The sequence below is a fragment of the Bubalus kerabau genome, chromosome 3, assembly GCF_029407905.1.
Source record: "Bubalus kerabau isolate K-KA32 ecotype Philippines breed swamp buffalo chromosome 3, PCC_UOA_SB_1v2, whole genome shotgun sequence".
Classification (NCBI taxonomy): domain Eukaryota; kingdom Metazoa; phylum Chordata; class Mammalia; order Artiodactyla; family Bovidae; genus Bubalus; species Bubalus kerabau.
The window spans coordinates 172,998,831-173,023,540 of NC_073626.1; the positions used below are offsets into that span (position 1 = coordinate 172,998,831).

At 36.1% G+C, this 24,710-nt stretch overlaps 1 protein-coding gene across 2 annotated transcripts in view; it reads left to right on the forward strand.

Moving 5' to 3' along the window:
• The window catches only part of PSMD1 (proteasome 26S subunit, non-ATPase 1), an 82,443-nt gene that overhangs the window by 45,210 nt on the left and 12,523 nt on the right, over positions 1 to 24,710 (forward strand). For both annotated transcript variants that reach the window (XM_055573720.1, XM_055573721.1), the window contains 3 exons: positions 9,813 to 9,927; positions 13,494 to 13,610; positions 20,152 to 20,254. In XM_055573720.1, coding sequence (XP_055429695.1) covers positions 9,813 to 9,927; positions 13,494 to 13,610; positions 20,152 to 20,254 — 335 coding nt within the window. The remainder of the gene's footprint in view (positions 1 to 9,812; positions 9,928 to 13,493; positions 13,611 to 20,151; positions 20,255 to 24,710) is intronic.

A 24,710-nucleotide genomic window follows, 5' to 3' on the forward strand; every position in this document is an offset into this window, starting at 1 on the left:
GCCTCCAGCACTGGTGCTTCAAATCATACAAATGTGTTGTGTAGCTGTAAGCGTGCCAAGGAGGTTGTTGAATCTTCGATACATTCATTTTTAGAGAGTAGCAGCATTTATTATAATTCATAAAATCACCAGTTAAATATGTTGAACCAATTCATGATCCTTATTCAAGTTATATTCTTAAGAGCTGTCTTTCATTTGGGGGACTGTGATAAACTCTGTCATTATAGCTTAAGATAGTTTTGTTTTCAATTAACCCTAGGCTGTTTTTCCTAATTGAGAAAAAATAAGATACAGTCTAGAGATACTGGAGCTTGAATTCTGTGGAGATTCTGCCCAGTGAGCCTTAAAGTGATTTCCAGAGTTTTAATTTCTACCAGTGAAACATGTGTCTTATGTAGCTTTCATGCCTTTGTTGTGGAACATAATTAATTTGCTCTGATTACAACCTTATATAGAAGAACACAGGAAGGTTTGAATTGTTACATGCGTATACCCCTCTCCAGTCCTCTTGCCTGGAAAATCCCATGGATGGAGGAGCCTGGTAGGCTGCAGTCCATGGGGTCGCAAAGAGTTGGACACAACTGAGCGACTTCACTTTCACTTTTCACTTGCATGCATTGGAGAAGGAAATGGCAACCCACTCCAGTGTTCTTGCCTGGAGAATCCCAGGGACGGGGGAGCCTGGTGGGCTGCCGTCTATGGGGTCGCACAGAGTTGGACACGACTGAAGCGACTTAGCACCAGCACCATATAAGTTTTAGAAGAGACTTTTTCATTGCTTATTTTTAAAAAGATGACCTCTGGATTTGGCAGTTGATTCATTGGCAGTTTTTTGGGTCCCCCCCTCCATGGATATATTGGGAAAAGTGTATGATAGGTAATGAAAATATATTTCTGCCTTATTTTAGAAAATTAGTGTAGAAGTCTTAACAGCTATGCTATCTAAGCATCCTTAAACTAAAAGACTAGCTTTGTATTAGAACTTCGGCATTTTCAAATCTTCCCTTTAAAAGATTATGTAATAGGGGACTTGCCTATTGGTCCAGTGGTTAAGAGTCCACGCTTCCAATGCAGGGAGTGCAGGTTCAATCCCTGGTTGGGGAACTAAAGATCCCACATGCTACACAGAAATAAATAAAAGATCATCATAGATCACTCATATTTTTAAGTTATTTAATTACTTCTCTGTTGACAATAGCATTTATGCCGTTTCAAATTTATGTTCCTTAGCTTGTGTGAAAGTTACCAGAAAATGTTTTGTTCAGTTCTACTGAGCACTTCAGATTTTATTCAATATTTGCTGCTTTATTTTAACTCAAACTTCAATATTTTAGAAAAAAATATTTACTAATAATTTTGGGTGAAGACAAAATAATCCTCAAGAACAATCAGATAAATTTTAATGTGCCAGAATTTCTTTTCAGGAATATGGAAATACCTTAAAATAGTGCTTTATTCTGAACCACAGTTTGGCTTCTGTGCTCATGCAGGCAGGTAGGTATCTGCAAAACGAGTAATGTCAGATTGGAAATAGCACCATTATATTTAATGAAAAGACGTGTATGAAGTAAACCTTCATCAATTTGTGTTTACAGATAAGTTTTTTAAAATATTCATTGAGTATATTATAAAAATACCGACCATTATTATTATATAATTCTGTGTCAATACTAACCCTTCTACCCACATTGACTCATTTCTTTTTTTAAACCTTAACTAAAAGTAGTTAAAATTGGTTCCTAGAATGTTTTTATTTTATATTTGTATTTTTAATTAGCTTAATGGCTAGGGACCATAAGAAGTTAGAACAACTACTTATTGTTGTAGTTAACAACAACTTTGAGTTATTAGAAGCATAGCTGACAATCAGAGAGAAAGCAAAATAATAATACTAAATAAAAGAGTAGATGAATCTAATTGACAAATAACTAAATCTGTGCTCTAAAACCTCATGCACATTAGGTAGAAGACTGTAAGTCACCACTTCAAATCTTTTTTACACTAAACACACACAAAAACTTGTCTTTCCCCTGTCTTTAATGAAAAAAACCATTTGCCCATGGTAGTAAATCTAAGCAGTACAAAAGAATATTCAGTGATAAATTCACTCTTGAGACAGTTTTAACAAACACATTTCCATCTCTTCTCCAAAATAGAGTAACAGATTAAAAGGTGGATGGCTCTTTGGTAATAGCAAATAGGGCCAACTGAAAAAACAAGAATTACAAAGAACAGGCATGTAGTTCTGTTCAAAATAGAGACTTGTAGCTCTCATAACTCAGCCCTCCACAACTCTTGTGTGGTATGGTAATTGATATAGTGATGGCTATCACATATTTAATAAAGCTTCAAATGAAAGTGAAAGTCGCTCAGTCGCGTCCAACTATTTGCGACCCCATGGACCGTAGCCTGCCAGGCTCCTCTGGCTCCATGGAATTCTCCAGGACAGAATACTGGAGTGGGTAGCCTTTCCTTTCTCCAGGGCATCTTCCCAACCTAGGGGTCGAACCCAGGTCTTCTTTGTTGCAGGTAGATTCTTTACCATCTGAGCCACCAGAGAAGCCCAAGAATACTAGAGTGGGTAGCCTATCCCTTTTCCAGTGGATCTTCTCAACCCAGGAATTGAACTGGGGTCTCCTGCATTGCAGGCAGAGTCTTTACCAGCTGAGAGCTTAAATCATCTTTATTCAGCTCTGTTCTGGATGACTGGAATAAGTGAAATGCATTTTTTTGAGATTTCAAATATCTGGAAATTTTGTGTTATGTTATTTAGAGAACTAGATAAGTTTATTTAATTAACTTAAATAAATTAATTTATCAAGAACTCCAGATAAATTAATTCTTACTTAAGTAGCTTAAAGGTCAGTTTCAAACTCTAATCTGACTATAACCAAAACACCTAATTGGTGCCTTTTTTCCTAAAATACTGAATTTTATCCCTGATGCCTTTTGTTTTGTTGAACAGAATCTGTCTTCTACTTAAAGGGGCAATGTAGTATCTTTTATAGGTCTAGGAAGGCAATTTAAATATCAGCCAGGGATGGTTGGCTAGTCGGATAGTCTATACCTGTCAGTCATGATACCTTTCAAACACTTAACACCTTAATGAATCTTTGACAATATGTGGATTGTGTTCATTACATATTCATTCATGTGTAAAGCAGTTGTTGAGTTCCATTTGCTTGTGGAGATACAGTGAAGAACAGAATAAGCATGTTTTGCCTTTATATAGAATTTATAATCTATGGGGGATGCAAACTGAGTGAGTGAGTGATAGTCACTCAGTTGTGTCCAACTCTTTGCGACCCCATGGATTGTATAGCCCGCCAAGCTCCTTTGTACATGGAATTTTCCAGGCAGAAATACTGGAGTGGGATGCCATTTCCTTCTCTAATCAGATGCTCCAATCTGATTCTCCTAATCAGACACTCCCTTAAATACAAGATTACAGTCTCTCAGAAAACCTCCTATAGAGACACATAACTTCAGATCCAAGTACTAACAGAGTAAATGAAAATCTCTCAGGTCTTCAAAGATTTCAAAGGGAGGACAGGAAGCCAGGTTGAAAGAAGAGGAGGGAGGTAGGGGGCAAAAAGGGTGGAAACAGTATACTGATAGTGAAGGCAGTGGCACCCCACTCCAGTGCTCTTGCCTTGGAGAATCCCATTGGATGGAGGAGCCTGGTGGGCTGCAGTCCATGGGGTCGCAAAGACACGACTGAGCAACTCCACTCACTCACTCACAATATAGGTATGGTAGAGGTAAGACTAGCTCACTTCAACAGGACCTGCACTGCAGCCCAAAAATATCTTGACATTTTTTTTTTTAATTTCTTTCTTATTCATTCTTTTTTGATGAGATCAGTGAAATAACTGAACTTTAGTAAGAGTAGCTGTTTTAGACTTAGTCTGTCCTCCTTAGACTCTTTGTGCTCATATTCCCCTGATGACTGAATTTACCGCATATTTTCATGAAAGGCTTAAACCAATCTGAAAGCTCAGTCAGCTTTCAACTTCTTCTTAAAATGTCTTTTCATCCATCCTGTTCTTTGGGATCATGTTGTCATCCCTCTTTTCCATAACTAACTTCTACCTAAGTTCTTAATCCCAACTCTTTATGATATTATTTGCAATCTTGCTAAATAAAGTATCTTTTTCACACATAGAATCCATGCCTTAAATATTCGTTTTCTCAGCTTTAACTTCTTTCTTGCATACGTGCTCAGGTTTACCACTTAATGAAAAATAAAACCTTTCTTTATCCCTTCAGTCTCTTTCCTTCATCATTTGACTTTAGATAATTGCCTATCCTTTTTCCTTCTTACTGGGCTTACCTGATAGCTCAGTTGGTAAAGAATCTGCCTGCAATGCAGGAGAACCTGGTTTGATTCCTGGGTCGGGAAGATCCCCTGGAGAAGGGAAAGGCTACTCACTCCAGGATTCTGGCCTGGAGAATTCCATGGACTGTGTAGTCCATGGAGTCGCAAAGAGTTGGACACAACTGAGCGACTTTTACTTCACTTTCCTTCTTACTACCTACCTAGTCTGTAACCCTTGCAATCAGATTTTTATCCCCAGCACTCTACTAAAATAACTCTTTGTTGTTCAGTTGCTTAGTTGTGTCCAAGTCTTTGCAACCCCATGGACTGCAGCATGCCAGGCTTCCCTGTCCTTCACCATCTCCCTGAGCTTGCTCAAACTTATGTCCATTGAGTCATTGGTGCCATCCAAGCATCTCGTCCTCTGTTGTCTCCTTCTTCTACTGCCCTCAATCTTTCCCAGCATCAGAGTCTTTTCTAATGAGTTGGCTCTTCACATCAGGTGACAAATTTCAAACTTTTCCCCTCTATGTTCATGACTACAACCTTTTCCAAGTCACTGGTTATTATATCTGGTTATTATATCTTAACCAGATTTCTGAGGTAGCCTCTTAATTGGCCTTTTTTCTACCTTTACCTCTGGTCTCAGTAGAGCAGCCAAAATGACTGTTTTTAAACAAGTCAGATCATATCATTCCTTCGCTTAGAGTCCTGATAGCCCTTCATTTCACTCATAGTAAAAGCCAGTTTCCTATAACCTGCCCCTCTTTTCATCTGCTCTTCCCTCTTCACTACCGTCAAATTGTTGGCGTCTTTGCCCCTCAAACATGCTGGGTGTCATTCTGCCACAGGGCACTTGCATGAGCTGTTTCCACTACCTGTATTCTTCCTCTGGGTAGCCACTTGGCTCACTTCTTCACTGCCTTCTTGTCTTAGCTTAAATGTCACTTCATCACTGAAGGTGCCCTGACTGCACCAATGAATGCTGCAAAATGCCCCATTCTCTTGGCTCTTCCAAGGCCCTTTACCATGATTTAGTTTTTTTGTTCTTCATAGAGCTTCAGCTTTTTACTTACTTTATCACTTATTATTGTCTGTCTCCTACTAGAGTATAGTCTTTGTCTTTTTTGTTTACCGTTCTCTGAGTTTATCCTGCTTGGAGTTTGTTAAGTTTCTAGTCTTTCATCAAAATTTGGGAAGTTTTTGTCCGTTATTTCTTTAAGTATTCTTTCAGCCTTCTCTTTTTCTTCTCCCATTGGGACTCCTATTATGCATATGTTTGTATGTTTTGTGATGCCCACAGGTCTCTTAGGCTCTGTTCGCATTTCTTCATTCTTTTCTTTTTCTACTCCTCAGATTGGATTGTCTCAGCCAACTAACTTCAATTCTCAATTAACCTAAGAAAGATTATATTATCTCTGCCTGTTCTGCTGTTGAGCCCCCTCTAGTAAATTTTTCATTTCTTAGTTTACTCATTTAAAGGGCAGGGCTCGGAGACATGCTGATAATGCTGTAACTTTTTGAATGTTACTCTAGGTTCAGAAATGCACTCGGAGATTTTTAAGAGCTTTGTTGCTTATTACGGGCTTCCCTGATAGCTCAGTTGGTAAAGAATCCACCTGCAGTGCAGGAGACCCTGGTTCAATTCCTGGGTTGGGAAGATCCCATGGAGAAGGGATAGGCTACCCACTCCAGTATTGTTGGGCTTCCCTTGTGGCTCAGCTGATAAAAAATCTGCCTCCAATGTGGGAGACCTGGGTTTGATTCCTGGGTTGGGAAGATCCCCTGGAGAAGGGAAAGGCTACCCACTCCAGTATTCTGGCCTGGAGAATTCCATGGACTGTATAGTCCATGGGGTCGCAAAGAGTCGGACACAACTGAGTGACTTTCACTTTCACTTCTTATAGTGAAGTAGCAATTTCTTTATATAAATCTTATGAATCTACTTTCTTCTCACCTCTTTGAGAAGATTTCATTCCATTTTGGCATCACCTGAAAGCAATTAATCTGGAAACATACCACAAGCTTATCTAAAACTATAATAATTTTTAGTTTTTCAAAATACACTAAGATGATAAAAAAAAAATTAAAGATAGGACTGAAATCATAAGGTTTGAGGCAGGGTCTGTGTGGTTTTGTTTTCCTTATGGTACTTTACATGTAGTAGATGGATCATTCTTTAAATACTAAATTGATGGTAAAAAACTGCAGCAAAAACTAATTTAAAAACTGCAAATAGCAGTAGCTTAGGATCCAGAATCTCAAGGGACACTGTCTTTTGGAGATGAAACTGTTTTCTTTTTCAGTTATTTTTCTGATAATATTTTATATATTTTTTATATTGAGATGAAAACAAAATTCCAAGTGTATACTATCACCCCTCTTTTAATCTCTAAATCTCTTATTCACTTTCTAAACTTTTATAAACTAGCCAAAAAATAGAGCAGGAAATGTTCATGGAGACAGATGAACTTTTATTTCTGATTAGGGATTAGTCATTTAAATACTTAATTATACTGATCCAAAGGCATTAAAACAAGATACAGAAATTATTTGATGATGTTATCTTAAGAGATAAATGTTTACATAGAAAAACTAACATTCAAGGAATGTCAGAATTAGCTAAAACAACTGAATGAAAGTCTTACGAACTGTTATTAAAGAGTTAGTGTATTTTCTACTAATTTTCAGGTTCTTCCTCCATATCTTGCCTAGCCCTCCCCACCCTCATTGCATCTCTGTGTAATATAACGTGTTTTTTGCTCTTCTGTATTTCCTATAAATTGATACATTAAAGACTTGGTCTAATTCAGAGTCAGTTTTTCACTCATTTCTTCTTTTTTCTCTCTCTCTTTTTTTTTTTTTTAAATTTAAGGAGAGGCTGGCAGTGTGCATAAGGTATAAGGTCTAGTTGTTTTTCTTTTCATGATGTTAGCAGTCTGATAATGATGCTGATATCCATTAATTTCATTACATGTTGCAAAATATTGATGATATTGATACATTTTGTCATTTATTCATTTATTAGCTTAGTTTTAAAAATTGTATATTTACCAGCATGTATGTGTGGGGTTCCCTGATGGCTGTGTGGAAAGAATCCTCCTGCCAATGCAGGAGACACAGGTTCGATCCCTGGGTCTAGAAGATCCCCTGGAGAAGGAAATGGCAACCCCCTTTAATGTTCTTGCCTGGGAAATCGCATGAACAGAGGAGCCTGGCGGGCTACAGTCAATGGGGTTACAAGAGTTGGACATGACTTAAGCAACTAAACAATAATAATAGCATGTATGTATGTATTTGGATAAAGATTAACATAAGGAAGTTTTGCTTTCAGTGAATGTTTGCATTGCGATCATTGCTTGGAAAAATTCATTTGTACTTTGAGAGCTGCCTATTGAAAAATTAAAGTAAACGTAGAATATTATGATTTGGGGGCTTCCCAGGCGGCGCTAGTGGTAAAGTATTCGCCTGCCAGTGCAGGAGGCATAAGAGGCACAGGTTCAATCTCTGGGTCAAGAAGATCCCCTGGAGAAGGAAATGGCAACCCACTCCAATATGCTTGCCTGGAGAATCCCATGGACAGAGGAACTTGGCAGGCTACAGTCCATAGGGTTGCATAGAGTCAGACACGACTGAAGCGACTTAGCACTCTTGCATTATTTTATTTTGCTCTTGAAGAAGTTGAATGTCTAAGCTAATTTATTAATGAGTTTGTCATTCCTTGTCTTAACAAATTTTCTGAAGAATGTGTCAGAGTTGGAATAATTATTATTAGACTGAGAGACATATAAGGATTTTTTTATGTGCTTTTTTGAGTTTCTACCCTCACAGCCTGTCTCAGTCATTATGGTAATAAACTAAGTAAAGCTCTCTGATTAAGCTCCCAAACAAAGGTCTGTGTTTGTGTTCACAGGCAAATTTTTTTCTAAACCTCATGAAATAGTTAATACTTTTTTTAAGCATAATACTTTTAACAAGGGGAGAGTCATAAAATAAGATTTTGATACATTTCAGATAAAGTCTTTGTGAGTCACTTTTCCCTGGACTATCCTGTCCTTGCTGCAGCTAAGGGGCAAAGTGGGTGGAGTGTTCTCTGTACCACCAACTCTCTGAAAGTCAGTGAAGAAATCTGGATGTCAGAATCCTAGGTATAATCAGTTTCCTGGGTTTGATATCCAACTGGTTTTTACATTGTTTTGAGTGAACTTTTGGGTATGAGTTACGTTTTTTTTAAATAATAAAGTTAGTAAATAATCCAACCTTCCCTTTCATCAAAGTTCTTCCCCCCCACCCCAACTTTTTGAGGTATGGTTGATGTATAATATTGTATAAGTCTTAGATGTACAACATACTGATTCACAATTTTAAAAGACTATGTTCCATATATAGTTACCATAATATATTGGCTATATCCCCTGTGTTGTAGAATGTATCTTCATAGCTTATTTACTTTATACATGGTAGTTTGTACTCTTAATCCTCTACCCCTGTCTTGCCTCTCCCCACAAATTCACCTTTATAGACAGTTATCATAAATTTGGCTCTACTTCATTGGAAATTTGAATTTACCATTCATTGGGGTTTGAGGCTAGAGGACAGTTTCAGCATAGAATTATAGGTTTGAATTGGTCTGTATGTAATAACTGCTTTCATTCACAAGATACTTTTTTTAACTTTCTATTGAAATGTAATATATGAATAGTCTCTTTTTTAAGTTTTTATTGAAGTATAATATACATCTAAAAACATGCACATAATTAGCCTACAGCTTGGTGAATTTTCACACCTGAACAGCCTGTGTAACCAGACCTACTTCAACATCAGCACCAGCCTTTCAGAATCCCCCTTACACTCTCTTCCAGTTATTATACGCATCAGGCTGCCCCTCACAAGTAACCACCCTAACAGGATAGTCTTTCAGAGAGGAGATCAGATACTTCATTTGTCAGGGTTGTCCTCTTTTCTCTATTTGCTGCAAATAATGAAGAAGATAAGAAAAGAACAACTTCTCTTTTCTTATCAACACAAAAATAATTGCTGAAGGCAAAAAACAAAAATCAGAATTCTTTTCATACCGACTCCTATTTACCAATGTAATATTCCATCAGAGTAATAACTGGAAGATTTAAATCATTTGGAATCATGTTGGAGTCTCTGTACGTGACATTTGTCTTCTGAAGCAAGACCCAGAGTAAAGCAGGAGTAATGAGAAGATGCAGAGTGGCGTTTGCCCCCACCCCCTCCCCCCATGGCTGGAGGAGACAAGGAATGACAGATGCTGGGTGGTCGAGGGATCACCTGATACTTTTCCTTTCTTTGCTTACAGTCTCTGAACGTTGATGATAGATTTCTAATATCAATATTAGAATTCTGTTGGAGATTTTTAAGTCGGCAACTTCTGTGTTGAATATAACTCTGTTGTTCCCCATAACTTTCACAAAATTGATTAAAGTTGTTCCATCTTGATTTAAAATATGTCTCTATTTCTCATCAGGACCCCTGAACAATGCCCTAGCGTTGTTTCATTGTTGTCAGAGAGTTACAATCCTCACGTGCGTTATGGAGCTGCCATGGCCCTGGGCATCTGCTGTGCTGGTACAGGAAACAAGGTAAAGCCCAAAGCCAGGCAGGCAGCTCTTTCCTGGCGCCAGACTGTTTTTCCCAGCAGAAAAGTTTATGTAACAACTGTAAAAATACAAGTGTGCTGTAATCTGTACTTGCCTTGCAAGCTAAGCTTTCCCGAACTTCCCCACTTTACTGTGCCGGATTGCTGAAAGCGGTTTAAGAACAAACCACATTATATGGGTGGCTCTAGTAGAAACAATGCTGTTGAATTTTTTGAAAAGCGTTGATTTCTTTAAAAAGAAGAAAAAATATTTTTCTCTTTGAAGAACTACTCTGGCCATTTTACATTGTTATTTCACATATTTAATTTGCATAATTAGTATTGTGGAAATCAAAGTTCTTCTTGAGACCACCATGGTCAATTCAGTTTGATTTTTTGTGTGTGTGTTTTAACCTTATACCTAACTGCTGTTTGTTTTTTCCTCAAGAACGTAATAGGTAACATGGTATTTGTTAAGCCCTCAAAAGTGACAGAAAGAGTTGGGCTAGCAGTTTTTCATGAGATTCATAAAGAAATGCACCAGTGTTTTAATAACAGGTATTCGTGATCAACAGCAATGACATAATCATCACATTTTGCCTTTCATAGCACACATGAACACATCTTGCCTAGTTCCTCAAAAGGTGTACTTTTTCTTTTAACAGCGCACAAGCGTGTGTCTGTGTGTGAAAGAGAGAACAAGAAAATGGTTATATCCCCAGAGTCTTTACATCAGAATGGAGCCATGTTTTAGAAATCATTTCTTATCCAAACTAAAGTAAAGCATAATTTTTAGTTTATTGATTGATTCCAGAAATTAGATTTTAACTTGCTTGACTTTTTCTCTAATAAGGAGGGTTAGTATTGGATACAAATAATTTTTCCTAGTCACATAAAACATTATTGAAGCTAGAAATTAAAATAGGCATTTTCACTGTGTGGCAAGAATTGTATAAAAAATTTATAGAGAGACATGCCCTTCCAGTATTCCCATTCTGTCTCCTTACCCTGCTTTATTTTTCTTCAGAGCACTTAGCATCACCTGACATATTTTTATGACTTAATTGAGCAAAAGAGTTCTTGGTCAAATACAATGAACAAATGCTGGGATATACAAAGCTCTAGTGGTTTCTTTGTCGTGTTTTTTTTTTTTACTTTTTATTTTAACCTATTTATTTTTTGTCTGTCTCCTCTCCACTGAAATGTAGGGTCCCTGAGAACCAAATATTCACTGCTAAAACCTAAAGTCAGACCTGACACATAGTAGAGTTTCAGTAAACATTTGTCAATTGAATGATAGAGGGAAGATCATTTTAAGGATATGATGAGGAGCAAGTTGGACATGGTTTCTGCCCTCACAGTTTTGTTTTTTTAAATGTTTTCATTTTTTGGAGGAGAATTTCTTACATGAGAATGTATCTTCAGTTTTATTAGAAAAGTCATTGTGTGTAAAAATACAGTTTATAGAAATTGGCCTTCATTTTTTTCCAGACACATCTGTTCTATAAATAAAGGAAAAATATAGTTGAATGTTTTGCAAAGTATTTTCTCCCTCAGGTCTTTAGTAGACATTTATGTCAGACCTCATAAGTTAAATGTAAATTAGATTTTTTTTCTTTCCAGATTATTCTGAACTTAATATGGTATCTAGGAGCAAATGTTCTTTGAGACACAGCATCTGACAAGTTAATTCAATGAACATTTTTCATTACTCTTACTAAACAAGTCTGCTTTATTTCTAGATAGTTTATATGATCTACTTATGAATATCTCTCTGAAGTTTGGCACTTTAATTTTCTTTCTGAAAAACCTGAAACACTCTGTTCATTCTAAAATATGTCTTTGAGGTTATATCACATACTCTAAAGGCCAAGTTAGTGTCTTCTAACTTATAAGTTGGAAATTTTGTTAGATTTTTATCATGACTACTTCATAAACAATATTAACAATATATGAATAATATTTGAAAAACTTATTCTTCTAAACAACAGCACTACATTTTACAGGGAAGTGAGAAAGAATGTACTTATGTGATGTTTATCTGTTAATCACTCTTGATTTTTTTTTAATAAATAAATTGACATGTAAGGAAATCATTACTCCCCACCCCCAAAAAAGGATTCAATTCATTTACCCGGCTTTGAAACAAAGGACATTTGAGAAATTACATACTATATTAAAATAAGTTTGATAATCATATAAACTCATTCTTCTGTTCTTCCAGATTTATACTTACCTAAGGACCTTGTTAGAGGTGCTAAACAAAGCTCCTGCAGAGTGTTTAATAGAGCAAAAGAGTTCCTGGTCAAATATACAAAGCTGTAGTTGTTTCTTTCTCTTTTTTTTTTTTTTTTGACTTTTTATTTTATTTTGGAGTACAGCTAGTTAACAATGTTGTGATAGTTTCAGGTGGACAGAAAAGGGACTCAGCCACAAATATACATGTATCCATTCTCCCCCAAACTCCCCTCCCATCCAGGCTGCCACATAACATTGAGCAGAGTTCCCTGTGCTAAGGAGTAGGACCTTGTTGGTTATTCATTTTAAATATGCAGTGTGTGCATGTCGATTTCAAACTCCCTAACTATCCCTTTCCCCACCCTTCTCCCCTGGCAACCATAAGTTCCTTCTCTAAATCTATGAGTCTGTTTACTAGCGGTTCCTTTAACTAGGTTTCTTAAACCTTTTGTTATGATATATACATTCCTGGAGCCCTTGATGTGCTAGATACATTTTTGAATCTGCAAGAGGGGTTAATATATAGTATGCTAGAGTTCCCAAACTTATTTAATCAAGGAATCCTGTTTTCATAGAACTGATATTCTGAAGAATTTAATATTGGGACAATCCTGGTAAACATTTTGGAAAATTCCACCATATATAGTCTTTCAAAGTGTAACCATGGAATCAGTTCTAATCCTGTTTGATTTAATTTGTGTTGCCATTCTACTAGCAAGTAAAATCTTGTTTTCAGAGTTCTGTTTGTTTTTTGTTTGTTTCGATTTAGATTTGATTTATTTAATTTTTTAAATTAGGTTTTGTAAAATCATCTTAAGATATTATCTTTCTCTAGTATTTGAAAGAAGTTGGATACAGAGTCAGACTGGCCTGAGTTTGCTACACTTAGGTGATTTTTGGCAGTTCACCTTTCCGTTTCTTTATTTATAAAGATTGTTTTCTATTGCTCTTGTTGTTTTAGTGGAAGGTATTTTATATATTTAGGATGAATAAACCCTCTTCATTCCTGAATATGTGATAAATATATAAAATATCTTCTACTGCACCTGGAAAATAATATTGTTTATCAAACATTAATCTCATTTTTTCTTACTTTCTTCCTGACCTCTTTTACCTGAAAACAGGGGCACTCCTGTTCTCTAAGCTTCCTTTTCACTTACCATCAGTTATATTGCAACTTAAAGCATGCTCAGTTCTGACCATTACATCCAAGTAGTCTAAAATTAACTTGTGAATACAATGTTAGATGGAAATATTGTGTTAGAAAAACAGTAACAAATTTGAAAATTTAGCCACATGAACTTTATTAAAAGTTTTTTTTTATGCTTTCAGGAAGCAATTAATTTGCTTGAACCAATGACAAATGACCCTGTGAACTATGTGAGGCAAGGAGCTCTCATAGCTTCGGCTCTCATCATGATCCAGCAGACTGAAATCACTTGTCCAAAGGTGAGCGGACAAAAATATTCTCTAGGAGAGAACTAGTTCAGACTTTTCTTTAGTAGCTTATCTTCTCTTGAGTACATTTTTACCTCAGCTATTGTGAACACAATGCATAGGAAGTAAAGAAGTAGGAGAATGGGAAAGCTTTAAGTATATAATATTCTTTGAATGCATTTTTTATAATTTATGGTCACTTTGTTAATTCAGCTACATAGCCATACTTGAAAAATTGGAACTCATGGGTTGGCAGAATCATAAAAATCAACTTTAATTTCTGCCTTCTGCTGTCCTTTTAAAGTTTGTTCAGTGGGATGACCTGTTCCTCTAATCCATGATACGAACTCAGTGGTCCATGACTTTTTTGATTCGTCCTCTGGGGCAATAAAAAGTTCTGCAGTCACTTTATATAGAGTATACAGTCTCAGTTAAGAAAAGAGCTCATCCAGACTCTCTGTAGCAATGTCGTTGCCTTCATTGGAGACCCCTTGGGCGGGGTTTCAAGTGGCTCCAGGAAGACTGATCTTTATCCACAACTCTTACATATTTTGCCCTCCTGCAGGTCAGATTGTAATAGGTTTTCATTGCAGCTTTGCTTGCCTCTTCCTCTCTCTCCCTCCTTCCTTTTCTTCTCCCTCCCTCTTGCATTGCTTGTGCCTTAGTCAATAGCAAACGCCTCTCACTTCATGTGTCAGATGTCAGTGCACAGTGACCGCTGATCATATTAAGCCCACAGCGTAGTCTCTCTGAAGCCCATTTCTAGGCTTGGAGTTAGGAGGACAGACTTAAGCCCAGCTTTCCCCATTCAAGTCCTTTTCACATATCCTTCTATCATCTAGTCCTCACATAGACCATGTGGGTGACTCCATAACAGATTTCAAGGCATCTATTTTAAAATCTCACAGAGTCTCCTCTCAGACCTTATTTCAGACTTTTGTGTCTAATGTATCTTGGCAGCTCAGCCAGAACTTCTCATTTTGTTGAGAAACAGATGATGTATAGATCGTATTTACATATACTAAAATTACCATGTTTGACATAATGTAATAGATGTATATAGTTTATGCAGTAATTTCAGATCTTTTAATTCTTAATTTAAACTTAGAGCATTTAACAAGCTTGTATTATTTCTTCTTCTGTATGAGAAGCAGTGAAAGAGATTGACAACAGAAAATGCCATTGGTATACTGTCTTTTTGCTCATCAGGTAGATTAATTTTCAGCAAAGTAGATAGACTGGGAAGGGGGCAAGGGAGGGTGAAGGAGAAAAATAATTTTAGAATTCATTGATTATTCTGTGAAACTTTAATACATTTCAGTTTCTGAGCAGTTGCTATCATTTTTATTGCTGTTTTTGGGGTTTTTTTTTTTTAATCCAGTTCTACTCTTTCAAAATCACTTCTAAGACTTCTAAAAACTGGATTATTGCAGAAATAGAATCAAACTTCGCATCCTGTTTTAATAATATATTACTTCTAGAACATCTTTTCAAACAGACCACGTTTCTTTTTGGGTTTTGCTTTTAAATACAGCAGTTATAATATGAGTAGTTTCTGCATCTTTTATGTCTGCTTTTGATCATCTGTTGAACTTTGTTAGCTAGAAGTTATCCAACTGAGTAATGTCATTAAAGAAGGAAGTTTGGTCATGGAATGCATCTCCCCTAACAGTAATATACCCTGATATTTATTCACTTTGGCCTGTTACTTTCATGTTTATGTATTATGAACATGACAAATGTTTTACCATCTTCCCATCCTCTGCTGTAGAATTTCATTGATTTGATTTTATAACCATAAACTGTGTACCAACAATGGCCAAGTACTAATAAGTAAAACTTTTTCATATCTAGAAAAAGTTAAAAAGAATGCAACAATTAGAATAATTATTATTTTGTAATCATTCTTAAACATTTGTTGAACCAAGTCTTAGCTGATGTGAATATGTGGAACACAATTCCATCTTCACATTGTATCAGAATCTTTGGTATTGATTCAGAATGTTGAAATGTAGTTATACCTGGTAGCCTATGCCATTAATATAAATTGCATGGGGGAAAGTTAAATGTGTACCCCAAGGACAAAAAAGCAGAACTTTATACAATAAACACTAGCCCTTAGAGTGAAATTGTTACTCAGGTCATAAATCCTTAAAGTTTCATAAATCCTTAGAGTTTAAGTTCTATTTTGTTGTTTTCTGCTCTGAAGCATATGATCAAGAGCTTTGTAGACTATAGTTCATATCATCTCTTTTATCTTATAATTGCTAAGAAGACAACATTGATTGGGAATTCCCTGGTGATCCAGTGGTTAGGACTCCACACTTCCACTGCAGAGAAACTGGTCAGGGAACTAAGATCCTGCAAGCCTCACAGCGAGGCAAAAAAAAAAAAAAGATATTCTTCTAGGGTGGTATGTGTTATTGCTGAAAAGAAACAACTGTTAACAAGCTTGAAGAGAAGTTCTCGAGGCTACAGGGTCCTAGTCACAAGGTTACAACCAGTCCATGAAATAAAGTGAAAATGCCTTGAAATCAAAAGTCGCATGTTAATTTAATCAAGACTATAACCCTTTCCTCAAAGGAATCCAGAAGAGATATTTCTGAGACATTTTGTGAGATTCTCAATGGAAATTTCCAAAGGAAATGTTTTTTATGTAATCGTGATCTATATCACATCCTTTTGTAGAATGCTGTCTTAACACTAAGCTCTACACATTGTGGTCTTAGTTGAACTAACTCCAGTACATCTTTGCTTTTCTTCTGCCGGTTTCTTACTCTCACAAACATAGGCCTAAGAACCTGTATACCCTTTTGGGTGATTACAGACCCAATTTAAAAAGCTGTTATACCAGAGGATCAGAACCATTTAACTAGAATAATGTTCTTTTATAGATCTTGAGAGTTATTTTGTCTCCAAAACCAAACTCTTTATGAAGAATCTACTTCTGTTTTTCTTATTAAATGAACTCCACTGTTAGCAGTTACTTGAACATGTATGTAGCAAGTAACATACATAGCATCAGATAAAAATATTGAAGTGTAAGAATAGGATCTAGTGCTCATCCTTGTCCAATATCATCAAGCCTAAGACCTGCTACAAGGAAGCTTCTCCTACCACTGATAGGTACCCCTTTTGGAAGTAGGATCATATTTGGCCAAGTTTGATAAGCTTTTGCAGTTCTAAAATAAATCAGCATCAACTTTTATAAGGTTTATTTTACGGTATAACACATTTGTAAATAGAAATCTATATTACATACTGTTGCCTGAAGTAAGAGGGGATTTAGACACTACAGGTGTTGCTGGTAATATAAAGATAAGGCACAGGCAACTAACATGAACAAAATTATGCTAGTAAAATTGAGGAGGAAGCTAGAAACATGATTTGGTATGTTTATAGGAGGAAATTATAATAGCATGGCCAGGAATATCTTGAAAAAGAAGAAAGATAATTTTCACTTTAGTCACATTAAGTTTGAGATTATAGCAAGTCATTTGGAGATAAGATGAGAACATAGGGAAATAATCAGAACTAAAGAAAAAAATAGGAGCCAGTCTAGATAAATTATGTAAGTCCAGAGCCCTTTATCTGCAATTCCAAATTCCAGAAAACTCTAAAAACTAAGAATTTTCTTTGTTTTTAAACTCTCATTTGGCAGTAAAATCTAACCTTGTATGAACATGTTTATAGCCTTTATCCCATTTAGTAAAATATTCAGTCATTTTGCTGCTTCAGAAATATTAATTTGGTTAATTATGGGATACTACCCCCATACTCCACTGAGGTTATTGCATAGTTAATGGTGTATGCACCATGTTAACTGTGAATTCTGAATTCCAAAATTCATTTGGCCTCAAGGATTTTGTGGAAGGAATTAAGAGACCTAGTTGAAGTCATAAGAGCTAATGTATTATTATAGAAAGATAAAAGGGGGCAAGAAAAACCCTCTGAAACTGATCCCTCATGTACAGCTTCATTTCTATATCCTGGAAAACTGAAGGAAAAAAAAGAGACAGAGGAAGAGACATACCTAGGTGATAAGTAACAACAGAAGAGACTTAATGGAATTTTATTCCCTTCTCTCCCCTACCTTTATTTTTCTCTGTGGCATACAAGCATGGGTTATTTTTTTTCCCCCCAACAGTATAAGGTGTGTAGAATTAAAAACATGATGAATGTTTAAAATGTAGGAATTTGGAGAGGGTAGACTTTAATCACAGAGAAGGCAATGGCACCCCACTCCAGTATTCTTGCCTGGAGAATCCCATGGATGGAGGAGCCTGGTAGGCTGCAGTCCATGGGGTCACTAAGAGTCGGACACGACTGAGCGTCTTCACTTTCACTTTTCACTTTCATGCATTGGAGAAGGAAATGGCAACCCACTCCAGTGTTCTTGGCTGGAGAATCCCAGGGATGGGGGAGCCTGGTAGGCTACAGTCCATGGGGTCGCACAGAGTCGGACACGACTGACGCTACTTAGCAGCAGCAGCAGACTTTAATCAAGCACAGCAGAAAGCATGGATCACAGCATTGTCTGAAATTTAATTATCTTTTCTTTGAGATTATCATGATATAAAATGGAAAGTTAATATGACTTTCTTCTACAAATTCTAATTTGTTTTCTGTAGGGGCCATATTATTCATACTGATGAAGTTGAGTCAGAAAATCATGATCCTTAGCCATGAAATTCTTTATGAAGAATCATAATAATGAAAATGAAGTCACTGCTGCATAAGTAATAAAATAGGAGGAAAATTTTTAAGTGATGAACAAAAACTGGCTTTTTAAGTACTAGTCTACTTAATGTTAATTGGATAAACCTATTATGTATTTGTATTGATTTTTTTTTTTTAATTCCATCTTTCAGATGTTGCCTTCTTATTTTGGGTGTGATTTTATATTTAAATTTTTCCTTATAATGTACATACAGTGCTTTGTCCAGTGTTTCTTTTTATAAGTTCATGAACCATTTCATAAACTGTTAGCACATAAAATTTCCATCCTATATAAGGTAATGTAAGTGTTCGTCTAAAATAAGTTCAGAATCAAAGGAATTTGACCTGTTGAACTAGAGTAAAGGCATCAAACCTTAGGATTTTTAAAGCTGGAAGGAAATTTGGTGATGATCTCATCATGCAGGGTTTTATAGTTAGAGAAAGTAAGATGTAGAGAAGTGGCTTGTTAATGGTCATAAGCTGGGTAGTGGCACAGTTAGCTCATTGTTTTCCCCATCACATTCTGTTGCTGCCTATGAATAAGAGTGAGCACCATTTTAAGAAGTATTGTTTTGTTAGAGGTAATAGTCATGGAGGACTGGTGGGATTCTTCTCTGGTATGGTAAGACAGCCGTGCTTATTGAACTATACAATGCCTTTGACACATTATGTATATATTGCCTCGTATGATCCTTAAAACAGCCATGTAGGTGTTACAATCCCTGTAGACATGAAGAAACTGAGACTCAGAAAAGATCAGTATCCAAAAAAAAAAAAAAAAGATCAGTATCAAGAACTTACCCAAACAGCTTATTAGAGCAGAGGTATTTATAAGCCAGTGTTGTCTGATCCTGTATTACTCTGTATTATAGCACAGTGTGACCTCCCAGACCAAGATAACTGAAAGGAGAAGAGATTCTGAAAGAATATGTGGTGTAGATAAAATCATTATGTTAGGAAACTCAAATTCGGTATTTTCCGCTTTTGGCAGATTTGGGGAACTCCATAATCATTCCTTCTTGAACAAGCAGGCCTCTTTCTCAGTACCTACCATTTGAAAAGTGCTTGGTGGGAAAAGAAAAGCGTAAGACATGGAAGAAACATAAAATATTTCCTTTATTGTCACACAAAAATCATAGGTACTTTAACAAGAGCATATATTTTATAAATCCTCTTTTCTAGTTATAAAAGTTAATATATGTTAATTTTAGAAAGTACAGAAAATAATAAAGAAGCAAATAGAAATTACCCATAATCCCTCCCAAAATGTGTCAGCATGTGTGTTCCATTTTGGTGTGTTCTTTTGGTAAGAGTAATTATTACTCCTCAAAAAGTTAATGTGCGTGCATAATGAAAATCTGTATTGTATGTGTGAATATAAATCCAAAACATACTCATGCAGCTGCAGTGAAGAGTAGTTTGTTTTAGGGTAGAATGGAAGGACTTTGCCCCATAGGAGCCCTGTAGGTGGATGGTGAGCAGAATAGCCCTAATTCACAGTGCAGCGAAAGCCTGTGTTCACTCACACAGTTTCAGCCTGCTGACTAACAGTGGTGCAGTACAAAATCGCATTCAGCATTCCCCCGAGTCTGAATCATCCACTGTGGAATGAGGATTGAAAACAGAACTGGTGCTCTGATACCAGAAAAGTCGTGACATCTGTGCTTCAACCATGGGACAGGTCTGCCGTCAAATCTGGTCCAGACCCCCCTCTCTTTGCATGTTGTGAATCAGAATTGAGGTTTCATTACCACTTGAGCAATCTGTTCCCTGCTCTAAAATCACACAGCAAGGGAATAGAATTAGGCTGTAATTCTTTTTTTTGTTCCTTCAGGTGAATCAGTTCAGACAGCTGTATTCCAAAGTCATCAATGATAAACATGATGATGTCATGGCCAAGTTTGGCGCTATTCTGGCCCAGGGCATACTGGACGCAGGTAAATGTTTTTAAATCTTCCAGATTTATATATCTCTTTAAACTAAATCTAATGAAATATCTTTTCTGACTATATGACAAAGTAGAAATTGAGTCTGAGACAAATTATTTCTGGAAAAAATTTGGAATCTGCAGTTCATAGAAATAATTTAGTACAGTTAAGGCTGCAAACTGTCAGGGTTTGAATCCCAGTTACTTTACAGTCCTAGCTATATTTCCTTTCTTTATGTCTGTTTTCTTGTCTTGTAGAGTCTACCTCATAGTGTTGGGAGGATTAAAAATACATGTAAAGCAATTAAAACCATTCCAGTACCTTAGTAAAGTGTTTGATGAGTGTTGGCTGATTTTTTTCCTTTGATTTTCTTAGTATGTATCAGTTTTAAACAAGTTGACATTGGAAATTTTTTGAGGAAAATAAGTTTTAGATAAATTATAGCAACCAAATCATCCTAAAGTAAGGTACGTGCAATATTTGCCTCATATGCATAGCACATTGTACCAGCTCCTGAATTCACATTCGTCATTACTACGCTATGGTTTGTTTCAAAAGAAATGGGCTGACTTTTCAAGATAGAATGGTGTGTTTTAGGACCTTGGACTTTGGGTTTATTTAGCAGCATATTCTTTAACTGTTATTATTGGTGATATTTCACTCAGTGAGATTCTTTCTCTAACTGTACCCTAGGCATGTATATAATATATGAATTATACATAAAAGAATAAAAAATTGTATAATCTTTTTTATTAATCTTTGCTGATTTGGAAGGTAAAAAATAGTATCTCAAGGTTTTCATAGTAATTCTATTATTAGGTGAGCTCTCAAACTTATTAGTTATCTTAATTTCTTCTAATAACTGTTAACCATATTTATTACCACTGTTTTATTGGTCAACTAGAAATGTGTTTAAATTTCTAGTGAATGAGATCAGGAAAAGAAGCTGAATGTTTTGATACCTTAGGTTTTTTTGGTTAACCTCTTCATATTTTCCACTTGGAGTATGTTTTAGTCATAGCACGATTTTCAGTGTCCTTATTTTATAATTTTAGGTAATCTCCCTTATAGATGAGGCTTTTTAAAAAATCTGTCTCCTTTCTAATTTGATTGTTTTACCTTTTTCTTGATTAAGTTTATTAGATTTCTCTTCATATTTGTTTATATGCTACTGTTAGTCTTTCTGCCCCCTAGATTATTTTGGCTTGACTCTTATTTGCTTTTTTCCTCTCTCTCTCTCTCTCTCTTTTTTTGTAATGTTAGTGCAGTTTTCTAAGTTTCTAAGGCAAATACTCTTATCTTTTAATCCATTTGTCTAATGGCATTTGTTTTGTTTTAATTTTCCAAGAAGTTGAGAGTTTTCTGCTTAAATTTTTAGTGTTTATGGTACAGTTTATATTTTTCTCTTTTCAATTTAAAAATAAGTTATTGCAGCTGTATATAAATAAGGAACATATTCTACGGATACTTCAGATGAAGTAAACCATTTCAGTTCTTGACAATATTGATTCTCTTTTTCCTGTGGTTATAAACATTACAGACATTGACATGCCATAGTTTCTTCCTTCTCATTCTTTGCCACCTTTCAAGGTTTTTATATTATACTTACATTGTCATTGTTGTTGTTCAGTCACTAAGTCATGTCCAACTCTTTACTACCCCATGAACTGCAGCACGACAGGCTTCCCTGTCCTTCACTGTCTCCCAGAGTTTGCTCAAACTTATGTCCATTGAGTCAGTAATGCCATCCATCCATCCATCCTCTGTCATCCCCTTCTGTTGCCCTCAATCTTTCCCAACATCAGAGTCTTTTCCAGTGAGTCAGCTCTTTGCATCAGGTGGCCAAAGTACTGGGATTTCAACTTCAGCATCAGTCCTTACAGCGAATATTCAAGGTTGATTTCCTTTAGGATTGGCTGGTTTGATCACCTTGCTGTCTAAGGGACTCTCAAGAGTTTTCTCCAGCACCACAGTTCAAAAGCATCAGTTCGTCAGCATGCAGCCTTCTTTTGGCTTCCCTGGTATCTCTGCTGTTAAAGAATCCACCTACAGTGCAGGAGACCCTGGCGTCGGGAAAATCCCCTGGAGAAGGGAACGCCTACCCACTCCAGTATTCTTCCCTAGAGGATTCCATGGACAGAGAAGCCTGGCAGGCTACATTCCATTTGATTGCAAAGAATTGGACACAATTCTCTGAGTGATTTTCACTTCACACTCTTCACAGCCTTCTTTATGGTCCAACTCTCACATCCGTACATGACTACTGAAAAAACTGTTGCTTTGACTATATGGACCTTTGATAACAAAGTGTTGTCTCTGCTTTTTAATACATTGTCTAGGTTTGTCATAGCTATTCTTCCAAGGAGCAAGCATCTCTTAATTTTGTGGTTGCAGTCACCATCCGCACTGATTTTGGAACCCAAGAAAATGGAATCTGACACTCTTGACATTTTCCACATCTATTTGCCACGAAGTGATAGGATCTGATGCCATGATCTTAGTTTTTTTGAATATTGAGTTTTAAGCCAGCTTTTTCCTTCATCAAAAGGCTCTTTACTTCCTCTTCACTTTCTGCCATTTAAGTGGTGTCATCTGCATATCTGAGGCTATTTCTCCCAGCAGTCTTGATTCCAGCTTGTGATTCGTTGTCATGGCTCATAACAAATACATTCTCTTGTGAAATTATCGTTCTCAGTTTAGTCTTAGATTCATGTTTAAATGAATTCTTGCTTACCACCATTTCTTTTATGCTGCTGCTTTTTCCAGGGTATCTATACTAAGACTTGACACTTAACTGACTGGATTTTGTCAGTCTCTAGTATACATTCAGGTTCACTCTGTGGGTTTTGATAGATGCTTAATGATATGTATCCACCTTTACAGTATGATACAGAATAGTTGTACTGCCTTGAAAATCCTCTGTGCTCTACCTTTTCATCCCTCCCTCCCTCCTATCTCCAGTCCCCTAGCAGCCACTAATCTTTTTTGCTATCTCTTAGCTTTAGTGTTTCCTTTTCCAGAATGTTATACACTTGGAATCATACAGTGTATAGCCTTTTCAGATTGACTATTTTTGGTAATTGGTTTTTAAATAGGATTTAGAAGTAACGTTTTACCACTCTGTAATCTTTTATTTTTTCTTTTAGCTGCTTCATTTTGAATTTTATGATTTTACATTTCAACCCTTTACTCATTCATTCATTGGTTTATACTAAATCAGAGTCATTTGTTAAGGAATTGGGGAGAGAACAATTCTTTATTTTAGCTTTATTCTGCCATCTCTACTAGAAGTCCTCTCTGTGTTTTCCCCTCCTTCCTCTTTGAACCCCTCTCTCCTTCTGCCACTTTTTTTGTGTCTGCTTGATCTGTGATGAGCCAATTAAATTTTGGTGCTTCTTTCCATTTCTTTTTAGTGTTATTAAAAGTTCTCTAGTGCCATGTTCACTATTAGGAGCATAAAATTATTTCCTTTCCCTTTTTCACTTTGCTTTAGAAAAAATTTTAGTACTGTGATTTGTCTCAGAAGTTAATGGTAATAGAGAAAATCTGGAGAGGGAAACTTCAAAGAAATGAGTGAAGTTGAAGTTTATGAGAACTCATTCAATGATTTAGTCTCTTCATGGAGAAAAGCTGGAGATTAAGAAAGTTTATAGTTGAAGTTTATAAAACTGTGCAAATACTATCAGTAAAATAAACTTTCCCTTGTTTTATATTAATCTCACACTGTTAGAACAAACACACACTGTTAGAACAAAAGGCAGGTTTAGTGTCTAAGTCTGAAGAAGATAGATTTCATTGAAATAAAAGGAAATTCAGCTTCAAAACTTAGGTCAAATATCACATTCTCTAGGAAGCCTTTCCTTCCCTTCTACCCTCTTCAGCCTCTGCCATGGGTTAGGTGGGCCTAGCTTTATGTCTGTCATAATACTTTTATGCCTTATTTTAATTATCAAATTATCCATCTTCACTAGATTGAAGCTGCTTGGAATCTTTTTCAGCATTTTGTTCAGAATTCTCAATCTGTAGTAAGCATTCTGTGAATGTGAGGTCAGAATGAGGAGGAATATAAGCCAACAGTAAAAGTAGAACTCATTCCTGTTGGAAAAATACATTTAAAGTATACCTGATTTTTTTCTAGGTAAAATTGTAAATGAAATATCTATAAAGGAGTAACGAAAAAATCTAGGTTATTTGGTTGAACAGTAGAACCCTGATTCTTACAAAAAATTAAAATGCGTTTTGGTTTAAGTTTGTACTCACTTTCTGATTCCAAGCAAAACGTGAAGGCATCTGTGAGATGCTGAGATGAAGTGGAATCAAGCAATGGAGATCCCACAATTGGAATTCAGATTAGGATGTTGACTAGGCACAAACGAGCCCTGTTTTCATAGGCTATATTATATGAAGCACAAAGTTCACATCGTGAGTTCTGGGGTCCAACACTAACACTGTAACTGTAGACCAG